The sequence below is a fragment of the Pipistrellus hanaki genome, assembly GCF_964339955.1.
Source record: "Pipistrellus hanaki genome assembly, chromosome: 12".
In the NCBI taxonomy this organism is placed as follows: Eukaryota; Metazoa; Chordata; class Mammalia; order Chiroptera; family Vespertilionidae; genus Pipistrellus; species Pipistrellus hanaki.
The window spans coordinates 50,061,571-50,088,813 of record NC_140514.1 but is presented as its reverse complement, the minus strand read 5'-3'; the positions used below and the strand labels follow the sequence as shown (position 1 = coordinate 50,088,813).

Here is a 27,243-nt window from a genome sequence, read left to right as displayed (position 1 = left end):
CTGATAACCTGGGCACATAACCTGGGGAGGACAGGCGTATGGGCTGGAGTTCCCTTAAAGGCGCTGGCATCTTTCAGTGGAAAGTAACGGGAAAGCCAGGTGTGTGAGAAAATATCTCTCTCTCTCTCTCTCTCTCTCTCTCTCTCTCTCTCTCTCTCTCTCCCTATCTCTCCCTATCTCTCTCTCCCTCTCTATCTCTTGCTCCAGGTCTAAACGAAGAGCTCCAGAGCTCTCCAGAGCCAGAGGAAGGGGCTGCTCAGGGGCCAGAGTCTGGTCCAGCCATTCGCACTACCATGGCGTGGCCTGGCCTGAGGCAGTACATCAGGCCATTAAGGAGACAGGTGCTGACTGTGCTGGAAGCCTTCTCTGCTGCTGTCATGACAGTTCTAGGCGATTATCTTTAATAACTAAGAGGAATAAACCCCAACTGTATATTTATAATAGTAAATAATGATAATGTCCAATAGTACCTAGCTATTTATGTAGACTTTAATCCATTATATTAAGTACTTTCTTGAATAAATAGAAATAAAGTTGTGGATTGAAAACATGTGTTGACCTGATATATTCATGTACATATACATTATATATATTAACACCCCCCCCCACAAACACACAAATGTACACGCACACACGTACACATATATGTTGAAATGGAAGGATGCTCCCTGCATATTACAGTTTTAAAATAATGTTTGAAACATTTCATTTTTTCTGGTAAGTATAAATTGATGAAATGGAGAAATGAAATCTGGAAATGTAAGCATCAAAATGTGAACACTAGTGAACTGGAGGAATTGAAACTACTAGAAGTGACAGTATCTTCTCCTTTTCTTATGTATATAGTTTCTGGTTTTACACTAGGATCATATATCCAATATATAAATATAGAGTCGAGAGAGGAAAGGAGAGGCAGAGAAACATCGATGAAAGCTGGGTCAGCTGCGTCCTGCCCACCCCTGAAAGGAACTGACCGCAAAACCTTGCCAAGTGCCCCCCTTCTGGGAACTGATCCGGAAACCTTTCAGTGCAAGGGGAGATGCCCACCCAAATGAGCCCCATCATTCGGGGCTAGGCTAAATAGATATTTTAAAACTATACTTAGATTGATTTCAGGGAGAGCGAAGGTGAGATAAAAAAAAATGCTGAGAGTGAATCATTCCTCGGCTGCCTCCTTCACGACACCCAATGATGATCCAGTCTGCAACCCAGGCCTGTGCCCTGACCTGGAATCAAACCAAATGTGAACGCCTGCCTGGTTCACAGGGGGACCCTCAACCACTGTGCAACACTGCCAGACTCAATCACATCTTTCCAAACTTTCCCATGTGCCAATTTATATCTTCAAATGCTCTCATGAAGAGCAAAAATTACTTACTGGGCTGCATTCCACTTCACTCAGTATGTAGCTTGAGTTGCCATTTGAGCAGCAACAACCACTAGGATAACTGTTAACAATATTGAAAACCACTGGGGATGGAAACAGCATTGCTTTGGTTGCAACAGGAATAATTCAAAACAACTCTCTCCACTCAACACTTCGTTAAACATTTTCCTTCCCCAATGAGCCCCGAATTTTACTCACCAGTCAAACTCGTCTTAGCAAGAGGCAATGGTTCCACCAGCTCGGGACGGTACGGAAACAGGCTACACAGCCCTGGTTCTACCAGAAGGGCCATGCTTCACTGTCACCACTGGAACAATCTATAATTAAAATTAAAACCATTATGTCAAAAACTTCTAAGCAGAAAAGGAAAAAGGAGTAGTAGGTGAGTATTTCCAAAGGAGGCATGCTGTGCAAGAGGGATCCACACAGTGCCATTGCCCAATCATCCAAAGCTCATCGTTCTCACGTGAACACTCTTGCTCTGACGGTAGACACATTTCCTTTCTTTCAGTTCCTACTTGCTTTCCACGGAAACCGGCTGGTCTACACACAAAGCTAACACTGCTCAAGAGAAACCTAAATGTCTAAGTGAATTTTACCCTTTACTTAATTTGAATTAATGAAAGTATAAACTTGGAAAGTTATATGGGTGGCCATGCTGCTGTGGCTCACTGCTTGAGCTTCAAACCCTGAACCAGGAAGTCCCAGTTTCATTCCCAGTCAGGGCACATACCTGGGTTGCTGTCTAGGGGCTATGTGATCAATGAGGCTCTCTCATCATTGGTGTTACTCTCTCCCCCCACCCTCCTTTCTCTCCCTTCTTTTTCCCTTCCTCCCTCTGACATTGAAATTTTCACCTGTCCTGTCCGATGCCAGGTTGTCCAACTCTATCACAGTGTTCCTTCATTGGCAATTGCCTCATGGGTACTTTGAGTCACCTGTTCCCCTGTCAGCCACCACATAGATTTTCTCCTTCCCAAGTCCTCTGCTCAGATTACTGCCTGGTGATCACCTTTCTCCAGTCTGCAGTCTTCAAGCATTTGCCACCTTGCAGGATCTGGGATCTCCACAATGAGGTTCTCAAGAATGCCCTTTAGTGTAAAAGGATGAAACATGACTTTCTCCTTTGAAGTCAATGGTTTTCATAGGCTCATGGGCTGGAGTTCCCTTAAAGGCTCTGGCATCTTTCCTGTCAGTGGAAAGTCACGGGAAAGCCAAGTGTGTGAGAAAATATCTCTGTCTCTCTCTCTCTCTCCCAATCTCTCTCTCCCTATCTCTCTCTCCCTCTCTCTCTTGCTCCAGGTGGAAACCCAGAGCTTCGGAGCTCTCCAGAACCAGAGGAAGGGCCTGCTCAGGGGCCAGAGCCTGGTCCAGCCATTGGCTTTGCCCTGGCCTTGCCTGGCCTAAGGCAGTTCCTGAGGCCATTAAGGAGCCAGCTGCTGGCATTTCTGGAAGCCTTCTCTGGTGCTATTCTAAGAGTTGTAGGTATTTATCTTTTTTTTTTTTTAATATATTTTATTGATTTTTTACAGAAAGGAAGGGAGAGAGATAGAGAGCCAGAAATGTGGATGAGAGAGAAACATCGACCAGTCGCCTCCTGCACAGCCCCTACCGGGGATGTGCCCGCAACTAATGTACATGCCCTTGACCAGAATTGAACCTGGGACCTTTCCGTCCGCAGACCTACGCTCTACTACTGAGACATACCAGTTTCGGCTCTAGGCGATTATCTTAAATAACGAAGAGGAATATACCCCAAGTGTATATTTATAATAGTAAATAATGATAATGTCTAATGGTAGCTAGCTATTTATGTAGACTATACTCCATTAAATTAAGTACTCTTTTGAATAAATAGAAATAAAGTTGTTGGTTAAAAACATGTATAGACCCATTATATTCATATACATATACGTAATTTCATATATATGTGTGTGTGTGTGTATACATATGTATGTGTGTTGTGTATATGTGTTGTCACAACACACATACATATGTACACATATATGCTGATATGGAAGGATGCTTACTATATAATACATTTTTAAAATAAGTTCTCAAACATTCAATTTTTTCTACTAATGAAGTATAAACTTCTTAAATTGAGAAATAAAATCTGGAAATATATACACCAATATATTAACATCAAGGTTTACTAATGTGGTTTGGGAAGGATGTTGACTCAACTTAAAGGTAGAATAACAGGTCAATAGCACAGACAGACAGAGAGACATAGACTAGCATACAGAGGGAAAGTGAAATAGATGCTGAGAGGAAGAAAGGGACCTCAAGAATGAGAGTATGAGAGAAGTAACAGGACCTGACTTCCCATCATCTCACCTGTGCTCTACACTATTCAGAGTCCAGTTTATGATATAGAGTCTAAACTTAAGAGAAATACAAGCAAATGTCACTATATTGTTCACAAAATCTTTAACAAAACAGATGCTTACCTCGATCAATTGTGCATACGTGTTCAGTAGTTCTGAAAAGCACTGTGTGATCCCTGTAGTAATGACATAAGTAAAACTTCAATTTTAAGTCCCTAAAACAACAAGAATATATAAAATAGAAATAACAAGGAAGGTGTTACAATGTTTTACCCCAACAGTTGGGATTCATCAATAGAGCTTTCCAAATTAAAAACTTACCTGTGAGGAAGAAGATAATCAAATCTAGAATCCCTTTATTCTATTTCTGGACTTTCCAGTGCCCAATATGGTAAGTGCAACCTGAACTCCTTTCGCTAGACCCATTTTGTGGAGGTGAAACTACTGTAAACACACTGAGCTCTAAGTTCTCCTCCATTACTTATTAGCCATGTGATCTTCAGCAAACCATCTCTAGAACTTCAATATTTTCTTCCCCAAAATGGGGAAATACCAGTTAATTCACTGTGAAGTTTTAAAACTAAATAAGATATGTGAAAAACACCAGACTCCACAATTAGGGTTGGAAATCATTTCATCACAAAATAATTTTCATGATAGTAATAATTTGTCCTAAGAGAAATCAAAACATTAAAACTGCCATGTCTCAGAATTCAACTTCAGTATCTCAAGGAAGATAACAAAAATTTTAAAATGTGCTGTAATCTTAACTCAGATGTTGACATTTTCATTCCATTCAATTCTCTTTATCATCAAGGGTTACAACACTCAAGTGTGTGATCTTTAGGATTCAGTGCCAAACAGAGTGTTGGCAAGGCTGTAAAAGTGCAGAGTTAGAACCATCTAAATGTAGATCCACTAGGAGCCTGAAAGACACAAAAGGTGACAGCACAGCGCAGCAGAGAGCCCACAGCTAGCCAAGCATCCTGGTCTTGGAAACACAGTCAGACAGGTTTTCTCATCACTAAATGGGGATCATGACTCCCTGACCGTGTTGACAACTTAGGTAGCCAAACTGCAATTCTCTGAACTGTAAGCACCTACAGAAGGTAGGTATTGTTACAGCAGAGATGTATTGTTATAGAACTTCCTCCTCAGTGCAGCCAGTCAGCTTGTCAACATGAAATGCTCTGTGGATCACCCCCAGGGTTTAACATGTTTCCTGACTTCCTGCTGATCTTAGGACAAAGATGACTCACAGACCCTTACACAACCAATATCTTCAAACAATTCTGTTTTACAAAAAATGTTCTGGGTTCTTAAGAAGCCAATTTCTGAGTCACTTGAGCACTCCTGGAAGTTTTCACTCTACACACAGAATTTACCTTGCCAACTGAACTAGGAGGTCAACAAGTGAATGAATTCCTTCTCCCATCAGAGTATTCAATGTAGGCTCCTCAAAGACCTGGTGAAGAAGAAAAAATATTGAAGGTATGTGAGAGAAGAGAAGTGTAGAAGAATCCAGACTGAAATTCTGTGACAAGTCCTCATCCTTTATCTGAGAAAATTCCAAAGGACTCAGACATAAAGATCTGTTCAAAAGGTGAGGCTCAACCTTCTGGTGGTAGTCTGAATTCAGAAAATACTCCCAATCCCGAGAAGAAGGAACAGGTATTGATTTTTAAAGCAAGCCTCCTTGTAATTAGGGGGGTGAGAGTGATCGGGGAGGGGTCGATGGGGGGAAAAGGAGACATATGTAATACTTTAAACCAGTGATTCCCAAAGTGGTCTATATCGACCCCCAGGGGTCTATGACAACCTGCAAGGGGTCTACGTCAGCGAAAAAAAAATTTGGGGGTCCATGAAATGAAAATGGGGGTCCACGATAGTGGATCTCAACATACACTGATAGTACCTATTTACTTACATCATATTATCTTATAATATAAAAACATATAAATTATTTATAAAAGTACCTATGAAGTAAAAAATTTATTATATGTTTATAAAATTGTGTAAGTTGTAGGATAAAAACCTGCACATAATGATATACCAGTATCATCTTGTTACAAGCATACGCGCAGTAAACATTCTTGCCAATTTTTGTCTCAAAGCTTCGCAAACTTGCACCGACTTGTTCAATTCGTCACTCTATAAATATGAATGTGAGAAAAATACGTTCATTCATTTCCTGAATCTTGAATAGGAAAGTGCTGAGAAAATATTTTAAAAAATATAAACTGGTAGTTTATCATACAAATTATAGTGAATCAGTGTTATTTTGTTTGAGAATGCCGGAGAAAAGTAGGTACATTATTTTTTATTAAATTTTAACACTAAACTTCACTACAGTTAGAAATTTACAAAAAAATCAATATCAGGTAAGTAGGGGGTCTACCCAAAACCGAAAAACATGGCAAGGGGTCTACGGCACAAACAAGTTTGGGAACCTCTGCTTTAAACAATAAAAAAATCAATCAAAAACAATTCAAGTTCCATTTTCACATTAAGTGGACCTAAGAATATAGAAAAAAAATCACAATGCTGGCCCAGCAGGTGTGGCTGAGTGGTTGAGCATCAACCCATGAACCAAGAGGTCATGGTTCAATTCCTGACCAGAGCACATGCCCAGGTTTCTGGTTTTTTCCCCAGGAGTAAGTGTGCAGGAGGCAGCCAACAGATTATTATCTCTTATCAACAATGTTTCTATCTCTCTCTTTCTCCCTTCCTGTCCCTGAAATCAATAAAAACATTTAAAAAAATAATCACGATGCTGAAAAATGAAAGGAATATCAAAATACCTACGTGAATTCAGTGATATTCTAAATCCTCTGTTGTCATTCCCACAGTCTCCACAACACCTTCTCCAGATGTGTGACTCTTCCTTTAATGAATAATATAAAAATGCTTAGGCAAAACCACCATTATTCATGTCTCCTTATTTTGAACAACAAAAAAAGAGGTATACTTTTAGAATTTAAAAATTCAATAAAATTCCCAAAAGAAACTTATTGTAGGCTTTTTCAGACTTATCCTGTGATATAATAAATGTCTAAAATTAAAACAAAATGCTTATCTAAGAAAATTGCAGCTAAATAATAGCCTATTAACAAATACCGTGTTTCCCTGAAAATAAGACATCCTCCGAAAATAAGACCCAGCGCATGGAAAGATAAGACAGCCCCTGAAAATAAGACCTAGCGCAACTTTGGGAGAAAAAATTAATATAAGACACTGTCTTATTTTCGGGGAAACAGGGTAGTATCTAAATAAGAATTATGGTGAGCTAGAAGGGGACAATAAAAAAGAGGGGACATCTATAATATTTTCAAAAGGAAATATTTTAAAAATAAATAAACACACACACAAAATCTCCTCACCAGCTCAACACATGCACAAAGGGAACAAAAAAAGCAAGGTAAAGTAAAATTAGACAAATTAATGATAAATATTATAAGGAAAGATAAACTATGTGTGCAAATAAATTTTATGTTGAATAGACAAAAATTTTTTAAAACCTACTAGATAGAAGTCTTGCCACAAAAGTGACCTCAAACAGCGGCTCAACCTATATTGACCCTATGTCCTATATAAAACTAAAGAATATCAGATGAACTATTCATAATCTACATATTTCTTAATGATCTTATCATTCTTAGACATTCCTAGACTCACTTCAGAAAAAAATCTTAAGAGAAACTAAACTTTCCTGTCATCTTGCAAAAATATAAACTAGGAAATGCCATTCAATTTTCACTAGCATGCCTAGCAATCACTTACTTGAAATTATTTAATGGTATTTTATGGGTTTTTCAATTGTGGTTAAATATACATGTAAAATTTATCATTTTAACCATTTTGTGGTGTACAAATTCAGCAGCATTAATAAAGTTGTGCAACCTCATTGCTATCCATTTTCAGAATTTTTCCATTATCCCAAACAGAAACTACCAATTCAACAATTCCCCATTTCTTCCTCCCTCAGCTTCTTTTGTACTTGCTATCTTTATGAATTTGCCTATTTGAAGAAAAGTAACCCCCACGAAGGTGGAATTATGCAGTGTTTGCTATGTTGGGTATAACATCCTCAAGGTTCATCCATATTGTAGCACATCTCGGGATTTCCTTCATTTTAAAGGTTAAATATTTCATTCTAGGCATATACCACATATTGTATATCCAGTCATTTATCCACACACACTTGGGTTGTTTCCAATTTCAAATACTGTGAATAATGCTGCTATGAACACTGGTGTTCAACTGAGTTCCTGCTTTCAATTCTTTTGTGTATATATACCCACAAGGGAATTGTGGGATCATATGGTGATTCTAGGTTTAACTTTTCCCCCTAATTTGTCTTGAAATTTATTTTTGAAAATATTATAGGTATCCCTTTTACCCCATTGATCCCACCACCCTGCTTAGGTTTATCTTTTTGAGAAACAGCCAAATGGTTTTCCATAGTGGCATTGTTTACTTCTCCACCAGTTATCTCAGGGTTCCAGTTGCAATATCCTCACTTACTTTTTTATGTATTATTCATCCCAATAGGTATGACATGGTATCTCACTGTGGTTTTGATTTGTATTTGCCTAATGATTAAACATGCTGAGCACTGTTTCATGTGCTCATTGGCCATGTGCATATCTTTAGAGAAATGTCCATTCAAGCCCTCTGTCCAGTTATAAATGGAATTGTCTGTTCTGTGGTTGTTGAGTTAGGAAGAACCGGCATTAGAACTGCACTCCCACCTCAAAGTCCAAAATCTACACTGTACCTATTATTGACTCAGCTTCCTTTTATGAAATCTCATTCTCCCGGTCTGTAAAAGCAGACAGTATTTTATTTTTATTTTTAAATCTTTATTGTTCAAAGTATTATATACCTCCCCCTGCCCCATTAATCTCTCCCAGCCCACTCCCTTCCCCATCCCAATAGTATTTTCACACTCTTCCTTACTCCTGATGTCTCAGACATCACTAGCCACTTGCACATTCCTTCGGCTCTGTCTCTCATCTCTGTCTTCTCTCTTCAGAGCCAATCTTTGCCCTCTGAACTTTCATAAAACAGTATCCTTGACAACAGTTTCTCTACTCTCCAGCCAATCCTACACATTGCCACCAAAGTCATATCTTCTCAAAATACAGAACTGGAGATGCACTTTCCATTCTAACATCCTTGATAGGCTCCTTCTGTGTACAGTTTAAATTCCAACCTCCCAGGTACAAACAAGGCCCTTCAGCACCTATAAGCATCTCTTCACACCCAAACTCTCTGTACATCCATTCTGAACTTAGAAAACATCGTGTTTTTTCATAAATCATTTGGCTGATTCACTCTGCCTAGGATGCCCTTCTTTTCCCAACTTCCAGTTCAATCAGCAATTTCTTTGAGAAATCCTTTCTTCGGAGCTTGTCCCCCTGTCTCTCATCACACTGCTATTACATGGCACTTTAATTTATCTGCATACAGCATTTTAGTTATCTGTTTAATCTGTTCAACTAAATCTGAGTCACATATACCAGGTATTGATTCCTAACCAAAATATAAAGTATCTTCCTCCATGTAGTAAGACTAAATAACAATATGTTTTCCAGACCAAAAGGACTGAAATTAAAAATCTTACTCTTCTATTTACAAGCAATCTTAAGGTAAAGGAGACAAAAGAGACAATTCATCTAACTGCACATACATGGAATCTAGTAAACATACAATCATCCCTTGTAGAATTTAGGATGGAAACATAGAAGCAAAAAATAAGTTTGGACCCAGCCAGCGTGGCTCCATGGTTGAGCATTGACCAATGAACCAGGAGGTCATGGTTTGATTCCAGGTCAGGGCATAAGCTTGGGTTGCGGGTTCGATCTTCAATGTGGGTTGTGCAGGAGGCAGTCAATCAATGATTCTCTCTCATCATTGATGTTTCTATCTCTCTCTCCCTCTCCTTTCCTCTCTGAAATCAATAAAAATATATTTTTAAAAAAGAAAAAGAACTAGTTGGATATCGTCATGCCACTTTCACAACTACACTAACCTTATGGTTACATGGGGGGGAAATATCATCAAAATGGTCGCTGGCTTCAACACTCCTGGACAGAAATGCTTTTACACATGCCCTCGAGTTTAGAAATAATTCAGTATATCATTCCCAATATATTGTTAGAAGGGTACAATGTTCATCAGGAAACAGTTAATGGGGGGAAACACTAAAAATCAATGTCTAGCCGAAACCGGTTTGGCTCAGTGGATAGAGCGTTGGCCTGCAGACTGAAAGGTCCCAGGTTCGATTCCGGTCAAGGGCATGTACCTTGGTTGTGGGCACATTCCCAGTAGGAGGTGTGCAGGAGGCAGCTGATCAGTGTTTCTCTCTCATCGATGTTTCTAGCTCTCTATCCCTCTCCCTTCCTCTCTGTAAAAAAATCAATAAAATATATATTTAAAAAATAAATAAATAAATAAAAAATAAAAATCAATGTCTATGTACCAAGATTTCAGTGCTTCCACTAAGGAATTTAACATTAGTCAAAAAGTCTTGAAATCTCTTGTCAATAGCTCAACAATTAATACAACTGCTATAAATATACTCTCCCCAGAAACTTTTTATTCTAAAAATATTCAGTAAGAAAAGTTGAAGCAATACAGTGAACACCTGTTTATCTAAATCTAACAGTTATTAAGGCCTAGTTGGATATCGTCATGCCAGTTTGGCTCAGTAGAGAGAGCATCAGTCTGCACACTGGTCCTGGGTTTGATTGTGGTCAAGGACACATATCCAGGTTGCGGGCTCAATCCCCAGCAGTGGGCATGTAGAAGGCAGCCGATCAATGATTCTCTTCTCACCAATGATGTTATTGATGTTCCTCTCTCTCCCTCTCCTTTCCTCACTAAAATCAATAAAAATATGTTTTAAAAGTAAATAAATAAATGTAACAGTTGTAAACATTATGCCCTATCTGCTTATGTGCATGTGGGGGATTTGAGTGGGGGGTGCTGAAAATTTCCCACATCATGACTTCATCATGCATTTGCCCAAAATAAATATTTTCTCCCATACACCACAAAACCACCATCTTGCCTAAGAAAAAAATTCTAACATCATCTAATATTGAGTCCATTTGCAACTTTTTCAAATTTTCCCCAAAATATTTTTTTAAGAATTTTCTAGAACCAGGACTCAATCAAAGTTCATTCAACACAGTGCAAAAAATATTGCATTTGGTGATGTCCCTTAGTGTCTTTTAACCTAGAACAGGCCCCACCTTTTCCCCCCTTCATGGCTAACTCTTTAAGGAGACCAGAATGTAGACTATCCTATATTCTGGATTTATCCAATTGCATCTCATAGTGTTTTTTTCTTTATGTTTTTATTATAGAAAATTTCAAATATATACAAAATAAACAGAGTAACATAATAAATTCCCAACAGCCAACATCGATATTTCTCCATTTCTGGCTAATCTTGTTTCATCTATACCTCTATCCATTCCTCATCTCATTTTATAAATTGATCCTCTATGTTTCCTGTAACTGAAAGTTAGGTCTACATATTCATATCAAATATTTTAGGGAAGAAAACTAAATAGATGACATCATGTCTCCATGCTACATTATACCTGTAGGTATAAAAGAGTCCTTTAGCTGAAACCGGTTTGGCTCAGCGGTAGAGCATCTGCCTGTGCACTGAAAGGTCCCAGGTTCGATTCCGGTCAAGGGCATGTACCTTGGTTGTGGGCACATCCCCGGTAGGGGGTGTGCAAGATGCAGCTGATCGATGATTCTCTCTCATCGATGTTTCTAACTCTCTATCCCTCTCTCTTCCTATCTGTAAAAAATCAATAAAAATATATATATATATATATATATATATATATATATATATATATATATATATATATTTTAAAAGAGTCCTTTGTCCCCTATCAGTGATGGTAAACCCACCAAGTTATTGAGGAGGAGACAACAAGCAGCTTCAGAGTAGAGATGCATTTGTTTTGTCACTTTGGGTGACACCTTGGTGTCATGCTAAATACCTTTGACACAATAGCATTATTATCCCATTTACAATCCTTGTTTGAATCAGAGGTTACAAAGAATAGTGATTTTCAAATTCTACAACTCCTATATTTATTAGTTGGTATTCTTCTTTAAATAAAGCTTTTCCTTTATTAACTGGAGATGAACCAGAAAGCTCCTAAAAAGGCAAGGCAAATACTTTATTACTAATTTTTATTCTTTTTCTTTAATCAGTTAGAAATATATATAGTTTTTATATATAAATAAATATACATATAAATTTATATATAAGTTTATGAAATATAAATATGTATCTATATAATATTAAAAGCCTAATATGCAAATCGACTGATCGGTGGAACAACCATTGGAACGACTGGTTGCTATGATGCACACTGACCACCAGGGGGGCAGACACTCAATGCAGGAGCTGCCCCCAACCTGCAGGCCCCAGCCAAGGCGGGTGCCAGTGGGGGGCCCTTTTTCCCCCCTCCGATTGCCCCGCCGGTCGCCCTACAGATCGTCCCTGATCATCGGCCAGGCCTAGGGACCCTATCTGTGCATGAATTTCATGCATTGGACTTCTAGTCTATATAATAAAAGCTTAAACGACCATTACAGCAGACAAACCAGAACACTGGTCACTATGATGCGCACTGACCACCAGGGGGCAGACGCTCAACACTGGAGCTGCCCCCAGTGGTCACTGCGCTCCCACAGGGGGGACGCCTCTCAGCTAGAAGCCGGGCTCACAGATGGTGAGCACAGCAGTGGTGGCGGGAGCCTCTCCCACCCCCGCATTTAGTGCTCAGGAGCAGAGAACCAAGCAGTAAGGAGCACTGAGCAGGCGGGTAATAAGGAGCGAAGGGTCCCAGACTGCAAGAGGGTGCAGGCCAGGCTGAGGGACCCCCTTCCTCCAGTGCACAAATTTCATGCACTAGGCCTCTAGTATAAATACATTTTTATTGACTTCAGAGAAGGATAGGTAGAAACATCGGTGAGAAACTTTGATTGGCTGCCTCCTGCATGCCCCCTACTGGGGATCAAGCCAGCAACCTGAGCATGTGCAATGATAGCAAATTAGTTTTTTTTTTTTTCCTTTCCCTTATTCTCCGAGTATTTTTACTATGAACCTAATTTTTACTTATTCAAATGCAACCAAATGTAATCATGTGTTAATTCTTATTAAAGGCCTGGTGCATGAAAATTCATGCATTGGGGGGAGGGGGGTCCTCAACACAGCCTACTCCCTCTTGCAGTCCGGGTTCGCCTTGGGGGATGTCCACCTGCCAGCTTAGGCCCACTCCCCTAAGCCATTAGTCGGACATCGTTAGTGCTGCCACAGAGGCGAGAGAGGCTCCAGTCCCTGCTGCTATGCTGGTCAGCCATGAGCTGGCTTCTGGCTGAGCAGTGCTCCCCAAGGAAGTATACTGATCACCAGGTGGCAATGTTAAGCATCTGCCCCTGGTGGCCAGGGAGTGTCATAGTGACCAATGGTTCTTGGTTGTTCCTCAGTTAGTTTGCATATTACCCTTTTATTATATAGGATACCCTTGAATATAAGTCTTATAAAAAAATTTTGACACCGAAAGTGCTTTGGCTCAATGGTGGAGCGTCGGTCTTCGGACTGAAGGGTCCCAGGTTCGATTCTGGTCAGGGGCATGTACGTTGGTCGCGGGCACATCCCCAGTGGGGGATGTGCAGGAGGCAGCTGGTCGGTGTTTCTCTTTCATTGACGTTTCTAGCTCTCTATCTCTCTCCCATCCTCTCTGTAAAAAATCAATAAAAGTATATTTAAAAAAAAATTTTTTTTGACAATAACTAATTGAATTGCTCAAATGTTTAAACATTACCATTAAATTGACAAAGGACAGTGTAAAAAAGTGATGATATAGAAAATAAATTGTTTATTTCCCTACCATTATCTTCACTACACGTTAAAACATATATCTAGCTACTGGGATCATTATACTTTTTTCTATTATTATTTCTATTAAATTTTAAGATAAAAGCTTTTTTAAAAAAATTATTCAAGCTCTGGCTGGTTTGGCTCAGTGGATGGAGCATCGGCTGCGAACTGAAGGGTCTCAGATTCTATTCCAGTCAAGGGCATGTACCTTGGTTGCAGGCACATCCCCAGTCAGGGGTGGGCAGGAGGCAACTGATCGGTGACTCTCTCTCATCAATGTTTCTAACTCTATCCCTCTCCCTTCCTTTCTGTAGAAATTCAATAAAATATGTTAAAAAAAAATATTCAATAGTCAATCAGATACTAAAATTCAAATAAACTCACCTGTTGAACAGGACTGTCACTGTAAAGGCCTTGTAAACAGCCAATGCCTGGCTTTTACTTCTTTTGCTCCAGATCACCATATTTCTAGCCACATAGAGTTCCTCGTCATAATCCACTTCTCCAATTTTACTTCCGCCTCTCCTTAACTGCCAGCTTTCCTTAAAAATTTACCTATGTAAGACATGTTTAAGTGCTATTTTTATTTCTTTTGCAAGAGTATGGAGCAAGGTTTATTAATTAAAATTGAACAGCAATCCAGATACAAGTCTCCTACTCTCTGTCTGTGGAGTAAGACTCAGTTCAAATCCAACTCTTAGGTTTAGTGTCACTGATTAACAGAGGAGGCGGATGTGAGTGTATGTATTATACCATATCTTACAGGATTTCAAAAATGAGAATTTACTCAAGAATTCTCTATATTAAGTATTTTATTATTACATGACCATTTTATAATGCCAAAAATATAAACAAAAATTAGACCTTACCTATATATCCAAAAATTAAACCAACATTCTTGGGAGACTAAAAAGACGAATTAAGTATATTGGGAGGGGGTGATTCAGAGGCGGCAGTGAAGTGCACATGGGTTACTGGGGGAGCTTACCCACCATGCAGATTTCTGTACTTCAAACTGTATATACATTCACCTTCCTGCCCTTGTCCCAACTGTCAAAATGGACAGGGTAGAGAAAGGTTTTTAGATTCCTAACTACATAGACTTCCACTTCCGGAAATTTTGGTATCCCAATAAGGATACAGAAATGGAATTAAGCCGAGATCGGTGTGGCTCAGTGGATAGAGCATCGGCTTGGGGACTGAAGGGTCCCGGGTTCGATTCCGGTCAAGGGCATGTAGCTTGGTTGCGGGCACATCCCCAGTAGGGGGTGTGCAAGAGGCAGCTGATCGATGACTCTCTGTCATCGATGTTTCTAACTATCTCTCTCCTTCCTCACTGTACAAAATCAATAAAATATATTTAAAAAGAAAAAAGAAAAAAAAGAAATGGAATTAAGATGAGAAAGATTGACTGTTTAATATGCACTTATTTCTCATTACCCTATTTTAAAACTAGTACCTTATCTACTTATGTGGCATTTCTTTTCTCCTATAGAAACTAAGTTTTTGGCATCTGGGACTATTACTAACTCTACTATCTAACCATCAAATAACATGAATCTGGTCCCCACATACTAAGTGAAGAAAGAGGTTTTAAATGGACTATAATCATAGTGATTCTCATTATAAATTCCTGAGTTATATGACTAAATAAACAGCCATAAAACTATATTACAATAAGGTCATTATTGAAATATAGTGGCAACCATACTTTGGTAAAAACGGCTGTTTGAATTTTAAACCTGCTAAGGCAATTTTCCTATGCCTGGGGCCATAACTTTTGGAGATTAACCTCTGAGTTCTGTTTCTGCAATATAGGGCCACATTACAATGTCCAGCAGGATGTGACTGGGAATGACCCTGCGGGCTGACCCCAGTTTTTAGAATATAGTCTTTAGGATTTAGAATTTAGAACAAAGGAAAATTTCTGTGGTTTGAACTGTTGCAGTTTCCCAGCGGTCAGACGGTGCAGGGGGAGAATTTGGAGAGAATTCCTTTGTTCATCGCATGATGGGCTTAGGGAGGATGAGTTCAAATTCTAAGCAAGGTTACAGGCAGAACTTTCTTTTTCATTCAAGAGCCAGCCCTATGTGCACTTAGTGATTATCTCGATGCTGGCCTTGAAAACAATGCTGTTCTATCCAATTAAAAAAAAAAAATACACCTGGCATCGTATTGAGATTGTGGGCATATCTGGTCTCTGGCCTGCAAGGTCAGACAGCTAAGTTTATCTTCATCATCCTTCAAACAGGCTAAAGCAAACTAGAAAGCAACATTTTATCTAGAAAGAACAGCAGAAAATTCCAGACAACAGTTTGTTGTAGAATGAGGGTTTTCCTTCTCAGAACCTTTAAAAATAACTACCTGCCCCTAAAGCCTTGCAGTCGTTTAGAGTCTGCCTGCATGTGGTGCTCTTGCGGCTGCCCTGGCCAGTTCAATAAATTCTTGCCTGCTTTTTAAAATAAATCATCAGCTTCCAGTGGTCTTATTTTGAACCAGGGTTCGAACCCACAACAATTATTTTTAGCTTTGATAAAAATTACCAAATCTTAACCTGTACCCTTCTGATAAGTCAGTTTTGCGAACACTTAAACATGGGACATGACTGAGATAGTGCCTGTGGGAGTACAGGGGAAGCCACCCATTGTATTCATTAGCAGAGAGGTGTGGGCAAGGAACCCAGAAGGCTGGTGACCCTTGAGCTCTGGCAAAGGTCAGGGTTGTATACCCACTGTTTAGAACAGACAATGGGAGCTGAAGAAACTTCCTGACCAGTTATGTAAATCCTTACTGATAAGATAGTCAGCCTGTTACTGGAAATTGCTTAAGGCTACAGGTGTATCCCAAATTGAACAAAAACTTGGGCGAGGCCATTGCTCAAGCAGAGTCCTTCCTATTGAGCTGGGCTCCCACCTGGTCTCCCAGTATTTCCAAGTTACTGTATTTCTTGTCTTGTCTCTTTCATTTGCGTGTGGCCCCTCTTCCAGAGCCCGAACCCTGAACCACACGGGACTTCACAGAGCAGCAGGAGGAACCTGAATGCACAGAGGCACTGGGTCTGAGTCTGGGCAAAAGGGCCGCTTCCGGGGGCCCCTGGGGAGGCGGGAGGCCCGCAGGCGGAGTCTGGGCCTCACACAGCGAGGCCCACCGCGTCCCGCTGGGAAGGGGGCTGAGGGGCGGCGCGGGGAGCAGGGGCGCCGCAAAGCCCGGCCCCCAGGCCACGCCGCCCGGGCTCCTGGCCGCCCTCCGGCCCCGCGCCGCCCGCTGCGGTCGGGTGCGGGGTCAGGGACACGCGGCGACCAGCATGGCCGCCCGCCGGCCCCTCTCCCCACCTGAGGGACTCGGGACACGGCAGGCGCCGCGGCCCGGCTGCGCCCCCGGGGCAACAGCAGAGTCGGTCACGGGGACTCCGTCCCCAGCTCCAGAGGGAGAGCGAGCAGCAGATAAGGAGCTCGGACGTTAGCTCCCCGCTCTAAAATCAAACGGAGGTGCCATCTTGGTGTCCCGTCCTGCTTTGCACCGGGCCCGGGGACGGGGCCTTGAAGGTCTCGCGGGAGGTGCAGCAGCCTGAGTCCCGGCATCCGCCCGGCCCGCGGGGAAGAGTGGGGGGCGGCGGGGGGGGGGGGGGGGGGGGAGCCATTACCACCTCCTTCCCCAGCGCAGAGCCCAGAAGCAGGACCCAGTCAGCGGAATCTGTGTTGTGACAGGACCTTCCTGGCCTCTACATCTTCTCCAGGTCCCGTCACTACGGGCCTGAACTGCCTCCTGACTGTGAACTACCACCTTTCACGCCAGTTTTGCCCACTCCCCAGTGGGATTGGGGAAGTGAGGGGCATGCTGATTTTCTCTCTTTGCTAGTGATCTTTACCCTGTAGGCCAGACCCTTGGAAAAGTTGAGGAAAGACATGGAGGCCCTCACAGAAACATTGCGTGCAATTTCTGAGCTTCACAGACACACCCCCCCAGGCGATCCCTAGACCTGGATTAAGAAACCCAGCTTTACCCTATCCCCATCCCCTCCGTGGATTTAACTACAATATCACATTGATGGAAACTAGAAAACGGTCTTGAGCTCTACTCTACCGTTGTGTGGAATCTCTAGGTTAAAAATATCAATGAAGCCCCAACCCCGTTGTTCAATTGGTTGAGCGTCCTCCTGGACACCAAAAAAGGTTGTGAGTTTGATTTCCAATCAGGGTACATACCTAGGTGGCAGTTTGATCCCAGGTAAGGCGGCATGCAGGAGGCAATTGATTGAAGATTCTCCCATCGATGTGTTTTGTTTTTTTCTCTCTCTCTGTCTTCCTTCCTCTCTCAAATCAGTAAACATATCCACTGTATATTCAATAGACAACTTATGGCCTAAGAAATAAAGTTCGAATTCTTTTTTTTTAATATATTGATTTTTTTTACAGAGTCGGGGGAGTCAGAAACATCAATGAGAGAGAAACATCGATCAGCTGCCTCCTGCACACCTCCTACTGGGGATGTGCCCACAACCAAGGTACATGACCTTGACAGGAATCGAACCTGGGACCCTTGAGTCCAAAGGCCGATGCTCTATCCACTGAGCCAAACCAGTTAGGACTAAAGTTTAAATTCTTTATTCAGAAAAGTAAAATTGGCTGAAACTTTATATCTGCACTAAGATGATCTCCTGAGAGTCCCCAAACATTCCTTGCACTTTGTGGTCTTGCTATCTGGGTACATCCTCGTTTCTTTATTTGGAATGCCAACCCTCAGGGTTTGACTCTGAGAATGCCACTTCTTAGAAGACTTCACTCCAAGAAGGAGCTTGCTGAGAGGACTGAATACTTGTGGGCTGCCCCCCCTCCTCCCATTCCGATGTTGAAACCATGTGCTGCATGTGCTGGTGTTTGGAGGTGGCCCTTCAGGAGGTGTTGAGGGATGAGAGTGGAGCATTCATGACTGGCATTAGTGCCCCTTCCACAAAGCGAGAACCCAGTGAAGGGAGGGCTGTCAATGAGCCAGAAAGCAGGCCCTGAGCAGACACTGAAACTACCAGCACCATGATCTTGGACTTCCCAGCCTGCAGAACTATGAGAAATAAATTGTTGCTAATAAGCCATGCAGTTTATGGTATTTTTGTCAGAGTAGCCCAAACACAGTAAGATAGAGTCACTCATAGAACTTTGAGTGGCCTGCCTTTCTCTGTGGTCATTTCCCTAAAACCAAACTATCCACACATTTCCCTGGCCTGAGGATACAGGGGGCAAAGTTTGATCCCTAGGAATAGGGCAGGAAGGAGCCAGATAAGTCTCATATCTTCTCCCTCAGGTGCACTGCTCTGAGGCACGTTTCTCCACGCCTGTCAGATGTGCCATGTGACTGAGTGGGCACACCTGCCTCCTAGGCGGCTGAGGTCCTGGCAGCCTGTTGCGATGAAGTGCCAGTGCTGGGCTTCTCATCCTTCCCTGCCTCCTTCCCCTCCCCACCAAACAGGCCCAGCCTGTCCTCAGGATCCAGGGCTCTGCTGCTCCTTCTGTCTTCACCTCCAAGGGGACTGCCTCCTGCCTGCCCCGAGGATGAGGATTGCCAGAGGCCAGGGTAACAAAAGGGCTCCAGCTCCACCTCCTGTGCCCACAGAACCTGAAGCCCTCCCTTAGAAATGACCAAGAGGAGGGCCTGGGGGAGCTGGGTGCAGGATGGATATGGGAGTGGGGCTGGCCTGGGACCACTGACCCTGTGATTTGCCCAAAGGAGATCCTGGGAGGTGATCAAGAGGGGTTCCCAGAGAGTGAGGGAGGAAGCAATTGAGTGGAGGTCCTCAGGCACCTGGGCTGCTCCACATGAGAACCCTTCAGGAGGTTGAAGGTGGGAGGTTTTCAGGGGAGGGTCTGTGGGCACCTGAAAGCAGGGACTTAGCCCACCCTCACCCCATTTGCCCAGTGTATTCCCTTCCTTGGCAAATTTCTGACTTCTTCTGAAGATACTGGTCACTAGACTAGGATAGAGGATTATCTGGAGGTGGGTGACTTGGGGGCCTGAGCTGGGGTGACCAGGATTGGCCTTTGGGGACAAAGAATCCCCATGTTGAATCCTGAGGTCTCAGCACAGTCTCCCCTGGGACCTGGGGCATCTTTCCCATCATAGTGATCCATGTCCCCCCTCCTGTGGAGCCCAGAACCTGGCCTGGGTTCTAGTCTTGTCTTTCCCTGTTTCCCACAAGGGGTCCTGGCCAAGGGGTTCTTTCTGATGGACTTTGGCTGTCTGTCCTCCAGGGGAATCCAATAAACCTCAAAAAAAGGAAAAGGTGAGCAGCTGTGGCCCCTCTTGGAGCAAGGGAGGGGAGTGACAATCAGAAATGCTGATGAGGCAGCCATAACAGGCTTAGGCAATGGTAGCTATGGCAATAGGTAGTGGCCATCAAAGTGAATGACCACAATGGGGCCACCATTGATATAATCCCAGGAAGTGGCAAGGACTTGAAACTCCAGCCTCCAAAGTAGCCTCGACAAGGTGAATGATGGGGTTTAGTGTATAAAGAGCCTGCACCTGGAGTGGGAAGTGTGTTCTCAACTGTCCCAGAGGGTAATGCTGCTGCCCACAGTGATAACTGCTTGACCATGTGCCCGAGGTGCTGCTTTCCTGGCCTCTGTCACTGCCACTGCCCTCTAATGCAGTTTGGGGGAATCTCTCAAATCCTTGTCCCTGTCTGGTTCTGGGAGAATCCAAGTTAGACAGTGTAACGAGAACCAAGGATTATTCACAAGTGACTGTGTACCCAGCCATAAAGTCTCCCCATATTTCAAAAAAATGGAAATCATGTAAAACATGTTTCCATCCCAAATGCATGATGATTAGAAAAAAATCTATATGTTTAGAAATTAAGGAACACAATTTTAAATTTCTGTATCTGAGATAAATTTAAAAAAGCAAAATAGAAAGTCATGCTGTGTGGGAAATTTAAGTGCATGTATTAGAAAAAGACTGAAAATCAGTGAGATAAACAATCACGTCAAAAAGGCAAAAACAAACAAACAAAATAAAAACAACCTACTCCCCCAAAACAAAACATTAAATCCAAAAAGAAGGAAATAAAGAGAAGAAAATTTAATATATAAAAAATAGAGTCATCAACAAAGCCAAAACCAGATTCTGTGAAAAGGTTAATAAAATTGAAAGTCCTGTCAAGATGATGAAAAAAAAAAAAAAAAAAAAGGTACAATAACCAACTTCAGAAAGGAAAATGGGGCTTTCACTAGATTCTGTAGACCTTAAAACAAGAATTATGATATTCTTAACAAATTTATAGCAATTTGAAAATTCCTATCATGTTGGGAGCCATCAGAGTTGAGACAAGCAACTCAGTCTTAAGGAAATAGAATTAAGTTCCTTCTAGCAGAAGTTATGCGGTGCCCTGAGGGTTTGGCCAGAAGATAAGATTAACCTGCCGCTTAACATCTTTGCAACTTCCCCTTCCTGATCCTCCCCCATAGCTAGCCCAGCCTTGGAATGTTACACCTTGGAATGTTACACCGCCCTGGCACTTAGCCAATCCTGTGTTGCCAGATACCTTACCACCTTGCCACTCAGTGCCTAAACCAATTATACACTGCCAAAGACCCCTCTGCATAGGCAACCCTGCCCCCCTTTGTTTCTGCTGTATATATACAGCCATTTCAAAGAATAAAGTTGAGGCTTGATCAGAACCTTGTCTTGCCTCCATTCTTCCGCATTCCTTGTTTGTTTCATTCTCTTAGGTGGTTCCTGCGTACCCCCGTTGTTGCCCCGCGGGCCAGGACACTATCATGTGAAAAACCCTTATAAAAATAGTTCACCAACACCCAGGAATGGAAACTATGAAGTTTTTATGGTAGTTTAAACACAGGAAAAAAGTCTTTCAAGCTAAATGCCATTGAGAGGTGCTGTCCCCTCCACTCCCCCCCCCCCCCCTCCCCGTCACTCCTGTCTCAGGGCTTGCTTTGACCAATGGTGTGTGGTACAGGTTTAAGGCTTCCATTTGGTTCCCCTGAACCCCTGAGGTCACCACGTGGGGAGCTGATCTAGCCTACTTGAAGATATCCTGAAATGTAGTCTCGATCTTGTCTTGTCTGTTATCACACTTCTCAGTTACATGGAGCAGAACCCACTCAGGTGAAGTGAAGTTGGCCAAAAACATGCACAGAAACTGGAGGGATCAGTAGACAACCCAAGGAAACTGGAGCTGGAAACAAAAGCCACCAGATCCCACAGCCCTCCAGGGACTGCACTGCTCCCACCACCCTGACCACTTGGACTTACACCTTAGCTCCCAGGCCAACTGCCTTTCTCTTAAAGATCATATCCCAGGACACAATCTAGCTCATTTTTCCCAAGCCAGGGCACAAGCCTCAGGCTTCAAATGGCCAGTCTAGTCAGCACTGGCAAGTCACTTCCAATTTCTAAAGATTTGGAGTCTCCTCCAGGGGAGCAACAGGTCTGAATGGTAAATCTGGGTACAGGCATGCAGAGCTTAGCACTCTGGGATCCCCCTCCAGTGTGCTGAGTGCTGCTCAGGACTCTTCTGATGGCAGGAGCCGCTCAACCCCACAGTGCAGGCTGAGTTGCCCCGTGGAGAGTGAGGGATGTCCTGTGCCGTCTTCTGGAAGTCCCAGGGAGTCTAGGGCCCTCAAGTGCTGAAGGCAGGAATCAAAGCCTGGTGTACACAGTCTTTATTTATTGAGTCCCGATGTCCAGTGACTGGGGCCATATCCAGGGCCCCCAGAATAGCACCTGGTAAGTCACTCTTCAGGGCTGGGGGCAGTAAGTGGCCAGTCACTCCTGTCCAGTTTTCACATGGTCCAGAGTCCTCAGGAGGCAGGAAGTGGCTGTGCCTGTGGAAAAACATCATCATCTCCATCTCCCCAGTGCCCGGCCCTGGGGAGATTGTGTAGATAAAGCAGAGGCTGCCTGTTGAGCCCATGAACATGGGACATAGTGAACTGTCACTGGGAGCAAGGAAGGCAGCTTTGCTGCATGCACTGAGCACCTATTGTGTGCCTGGCACTGCTACAGGTTCTGGGGACCCAGACTGGACACAGGCAGGCACAAGTCTCCGACTCACGAGGGATAGACAAGTGGATAAAAATATTCCGACTGAATATCTGCTGAGAAAACTAAGTCAGGGTAGGAAGTGTGTGTGGGAGATGTAAGTGGCCCTTTAAACTGTTCAGCATTTCTATGAGATGGGGAAGGGAAGGTGGGGTTTTTTACTATTCAGATGCCCTAAAATCTTGGGGAAAAACATCACCAACATATGACTAAGAAACTAGCGTGAACAGCATGAACTTGTCAAGAATATTTCCTGAGAAGAATTTTTAAAAAAATATATATTTTCTTGATTTTTTACAGAGAGGAAGGAAGAGGGATAGAGAGCCAGAAACATCAATGAGAGAGATCATCGATCAGCAGCCTCCTGCACACCCCCTACTGGGGATGTGCCCGCAACCAAGGTACATGCCTTGACCGGAATCGAACCCGGGACTCTTCAGTCCACAGACTGATGCTCTATCCACTGAGCCAAACCGGTTTCGGCTCCTGAGAAGAATTAAAAGTCCTTTCTACAGGGAGTTCTTGGGGCCTGAACCGTTCGCTTATTCTGCCTCATGAAAACACAAGACAGGTCCAGGTGACAGGGCTTCTGCCCCAGTTTCAGCAAGAACTTCTCTGAAATAAGTGATGGGAGGGCAGTGGTTACAAAGCAGTGGCATGTAAGCCGTAATTAGGGAGTCAGGGACTGTGGGAGCCCGGCATAGGGAGGGGCCATCATAGAGGTTTTCTTTCTTTCTTATTTTTTAATAATATATCTTATTGATTTTTTACAAAGAGGAAGGGAGAGTGATAGAGAGCTAGAAACATCAATGAGAGAGAAACATCGACCAGCTGCCTCCTGCACATCCCTCACTGGGGATGTGCCTGCAACCCAGGTACATGCCCTTGACCAGAATCGAACCTGAGACCCTTCAGTCCACAGGCCAAAGTTCTATCCACTGAGCCAAAACGGTTTCAGCCACAGAGGTTTTCTGAGGGAGGTGAGCAGGACTAGGTGGCAGTCCAGGTGGAAAAAACAGCTAGATAAAATCATGACAGCAGGACAGACATGAGGTCAAGTAAGTTCCCATTCTTTGGATCTGGAACCACAGGACTGAAGGAAGGGGGAGGGCCCGTAGGCAGCACCGAGTTGAGACCTGGTCTATGGAAAGGGTTTTAGTAAATCAGAACCCCATCTGACTGGCTCGCAACACTCGGAGACCATCCCAGAAAATGAATGGTTTGGAAGGACAAAGAAGCATGGAGGCCAAGAGAAAGCTGCTCCCCTGGGAGCAAGAAGGGAAGACAGGGCTGCAGAGAGGGGCAGATGAGAGTACCAGAAGGGCTGGTGAAGAGGTGATCTTTGCCTTTGGAGCTCACACTCTCTTAAACATCTAAACTGAGTTTCTTAACCTTTTTTCAAAATTTCCCCCCTAAGGAGTCTTTTTTAGACATTTATTTTAAACCAGAGGCCTGGTGCACGAAATTTGTGTATGGGTAGGGTCCCGAGGCCTGGCCAATGATCAGGGCCGATCAGTCGTTCTGCTGTTCAGTTGATTTGCATATTAGGCTTTTATTATATAGGATTGTGCCCATCCATGAAAATTTTATTTTATTTAAATATATATATTTAAATAAAGAAGGGAGGGGGGAAAGAGAGATAAAAACATCAACGAGGCCGAAACCGGTTTGGCTCAATGGATAGAACATCGGCTTGGGGACTGAAAGGTCCTGGGTTCGATTCCGGTCAAGGATATGTACCTTGGTTGCGGGCATATCGCCAGTAGGGGGTGTGCAAGAGGCAGCTGATCGATGACTCTCTCTCATTGATGTTTCTAACTATCTCTCTTCCTTCTTCTCTGTACAAAATCAATAAAATATATTTTAAAAAAAACAAAAAAAAAAATCAATGAGAATCATTGATCAGCTGCCTTCTGCACAGCCCCTACTGGGGATTGAGCCTGCAACCTGGGAATTGAACCTTGACCTCTTGGTTCATGAGTTGATGCTCAACCACTGAGCCATACTTCCCAGGCCCACCCATGAAACTGTACTACCATAGAAATACTATATCTGTTCAATTACCATATACATTAAAAAGACTAAGACCTGCCGAAACCGGTTTGGCTCAGTGGATAGAGCGTTGGCCTGCAGACTGAAGGGTCCCGGGTTCGATTCCGGTCAAGGGCATGTACCTTGGTTGCGGGCACATCCCCAGTAGGGGGAGTGCAAGAGGCACCTAATTGATGATTCTCTCTCATCAATGTTTCTGACTATCCCTCTCTCTTCCTCTCTGTGAAAAATCAATTATATATATATATATTTTTTAAAAAAGACTAAGACCGAAAACAAACAAACAAACAGAGTAAGAATCTTTTACCCCAACCTCACACCTGCCAGGACAGCTGAGGGGCAGGGTGAAGGAGATTGAACAGTTAGCCTGAGGAAGCCAGAAGCTGCCCAAACCTGGAGTTTTGTTCCTTAGTGTGAACAGGAAGCTGTTGAGGAACAACATCAAAGGAGTAATGTGACCAGTTCTCAGTTCTCACGTGCTCTCTGGCCACTGTGTGGAGGCAGGTACTGTGGGGGTTCCCAGAGGCCAGGGGGACCATGGGACAGGTGACCTGGAGGACAGGTGGCTGGACTAAAGCAGGGGCTATGGAGGGGGCAAGAGGCGAGAGTGTTGTGGATTCTGGATGCATGTGAAGGCCGGTGCTGGGAGGGGGGGCTGAGGGTGACTCAGGTCTTACCTGCACAGTGGCAGGTGGGCTGGCCGGCTGCACCTGCTCAGCGCACTGCAGGAAGCGGCGCATCTGCCCCGCACAGTTGCCTGTGGCCGCCTCGTTCTGCCGAAGACACGCCTCAAAGGCCTCGAAGGGCTCCGCACAGGCCTGGCGGATCTGGCGGATGACTGGGCTGCAGGGAGGCACTGCAAGCTCGACTTTCCTGGCACTACCCACCCCACTGTCCACCCCCACCCAATGCCCCACCTCTGGTACTGCCTTGTCCCCCAAATTACCCACTCCTGCACTGGCTCCCCCACTGCCCACCCCCGTGCTGCCTGCCCCTCCTGCACTCCTAGCCCCCTCCGAACTGCCCAGTCCAGGACTGTCCCGCACTCACTGGTTAGAAGTGCATCGAGCGATGCTCATTTTGAGGTGGTGACAGTCCCGTTGCCAGGACTCGGGCTTGGCGGCCACACACTGGCCATACTGGTCCAGCTCCCGGCCGCAGTGGCGGGCAGTAACCTCCAGTGCCGCCTGCCTACGGGACAAGAGGGTAGGGGTGAAGAGTGTGAGGTGGGTCCCTGAGTCTGACAATCCAGCCGCGGGGGCCGCGGGGGCCGGTGCCGGGCTATGGAGCTGGCCAGGGGCTTCGGGATTAATGGTGAGGGTCCTTGAACAGATCTGGTCACTCTAATAGCGGTTAGGGTCCGGGCAGAGGGTCCTGGAGCTCAACCACCCAGCTATGGGGCCTTAGAAGTAGGACCCAGAGCTCGGGGGTTGGGGGTGGGGGGGAATAGGAGCCAACAGGTGGGTGTGGGGTTGGGTCCCATTGTCTCTGAGCGGAGGCCTGAGGGTAGGGCACTGGAGGCCCTCATGGGTCTCAGGGTCCTCGGGGCATGAAGCGCCAAGTAGGGCGGGGGCCCGGGTTCGTCTGGGGGAAGGGGTTCTATATACAGGTGAGCTCTAGAGACAGGTCCGGAGAGCGGGGCAGGGTCCGGAAGGGGTCCGCCGGCCTGAAGGTCTGGGCTCCGGGGTAGATGCGTAGGACTCAAGAGAGAAGGTGGGGTGACCCGGGGGCGGAACGTGGGGCTCCAAGGCCAAGCCGGACCTGGAGTCCCGCGAGCTGCCTGCCTGGCTGTGAGAGTCCTCGGTCCCAGGAGAAGGGGACGGGGCTTGGACGTGCGGGGAAGGGTGACGGCGCGGAGTCCGGAGGGTCGGAGGTTCAAGGAACAGAGGCCACCAAGCCTCCAGGAGAAGGTCCGTACGGTAGGTAAAGGGAAGGTGCTCCTGCTACTCACATGTCAAGGCAGGTGTCAGGAGAACCAGTCCGGAGGAGCGCCCCGCCTTTTCCGGTGTCAGGTTGTCATGGCGGCGCCCTCCCCGCCTCGTTTATTCTGTTCACACAGCGGCCAAGCGTCCCTATTGCTTTTTGCGCCAGTCCGTCAAAGCAGGGCCCTATCTCTGCTTCCGCCCCGACCTGCCATGGCGGCACCCTGCCTCTGCTTCCGCCCCGACCTGCCATGGCGGCGCTCTGCCTCTGCTTCCTGCCCTGGCCTGCAATGGCGGCGCCCTGCTAGCCACTTCCGACTCCGGCCCGCTCGGAGGCCACAGCCCTATTTCCGGCTTTCCCTGGCGACCTCCAGTCTGCACCGGAAGTAAATAAGGGGAAGCACGGCTGTATCCCGGCACCTAGGGAAGAGTAGCGCTCAGCGGTGCGAATCCCCGTGGAGCCGGACCGACTGGGACACTCGTGTCCCGCGCCTGCTCTTCGCTGCCGACCCTAAACTCAGGCCCGGCGGGGGCCGCGTGCTGCCGGCCGTGGCCTTACGCCTTCGGTCCTCTCGG

The 27,243-nt window shown here is 44.6% G+C and overlaps 1 protein-coding gene and 1 long non-coding RNA gene across 5 annotated transcripts in view; both read right to left on the bottom strand.

Annotated features, from left to right (window-relative positions):
• Nucleotides 1-17,133, bottom strand: part of LOC311631441 — a 47,239-nt gene extending 30,106 nt beyond the window's left edge. The window contains exons 1-5 of the long non-coding RNA XR_014796587.1: nucleotides 16,972-17,133; nucleotides 14,024-14,194; nucleotides 5,103-5,182; nucleotides 3,841-3,893; nucleotides 1,586-1,704 (exon numbers count right to left, since the gene is read on the bottom strand). This is a non-coding gene — a long non-coding RNA (uncharacterized lncRNA). The remainder of the gene's footprint in view (nucleotides 1-1,585; nucleotides 1,705-3,840; nucleotides 3,894-5,102; nucleotides 5,183-14,023; nucleotides 14,195-16,971) is intronic.
• Nucleotides 17,134-20,698: 3,565 nt separating this feature from the next.
• Nucleotides 20,699-26,954, bottom strand: CHCHD5 (coiled-coil-helix-coiled-coil-helix domain containing 5). 4 transcript variants are annotated; one of them, XR_014796491.1, is made up of 5 exons: nucleotides 26,697-26,954; nucleotides 25,796-25,936; nucleotides 25,423-25,588; nucleotides 21,408-22,476; nucleotides 20,699-20,929 (listed from the first exon to the last, which is right to left on the bottom strand). XR_014796491.1 is itself a non-coding variant. In XM_084900700.1 (4 exons), coding segments are annotated over exons 1-4 (333 nt in total). In that variant the 5' UTR covers nucleotides 26,699-26,954; the 3' UTR covers nucleotides 20,699-22,452. The 4 variants fall into 4 exon arrangements, 2 of the variants coding, with proteins under 2 accessions (XP_084756826.1, XP_084756827.1); XR_014796492.1 differs by lacking the exon at nucleotides 26,697-26,954 and adding an exon at nucleotides 26,507-26,681; XM_084900700.1 differs by having other exon boundaries at nucleotides 20,699-22,476.
• Between the last annotated feature and the right edge of the window lie 289 nt (nucleotides 26,955-27,243).

Excerpts from the sequence above, each read along its gene's own strand:
- CHCHD5 (XM_084900700.1), bottom strand. Across the intron at positions 25,589-25,795 it reads GCTCGATGCACTTCTAACCA|CCCAGTCATCCGCCAGATCC; the intron begins GTGAGTGCGGGA and ends GCCTCCCTGCAG. Across the intron at positions 22,477-25,422 it reads GCCCACCTGCCACTGTGCAG|GCACAGCCACTTCCTGCCTC; the intron begins GTAAGACCTGAG and ends GTTTTTCCACAG.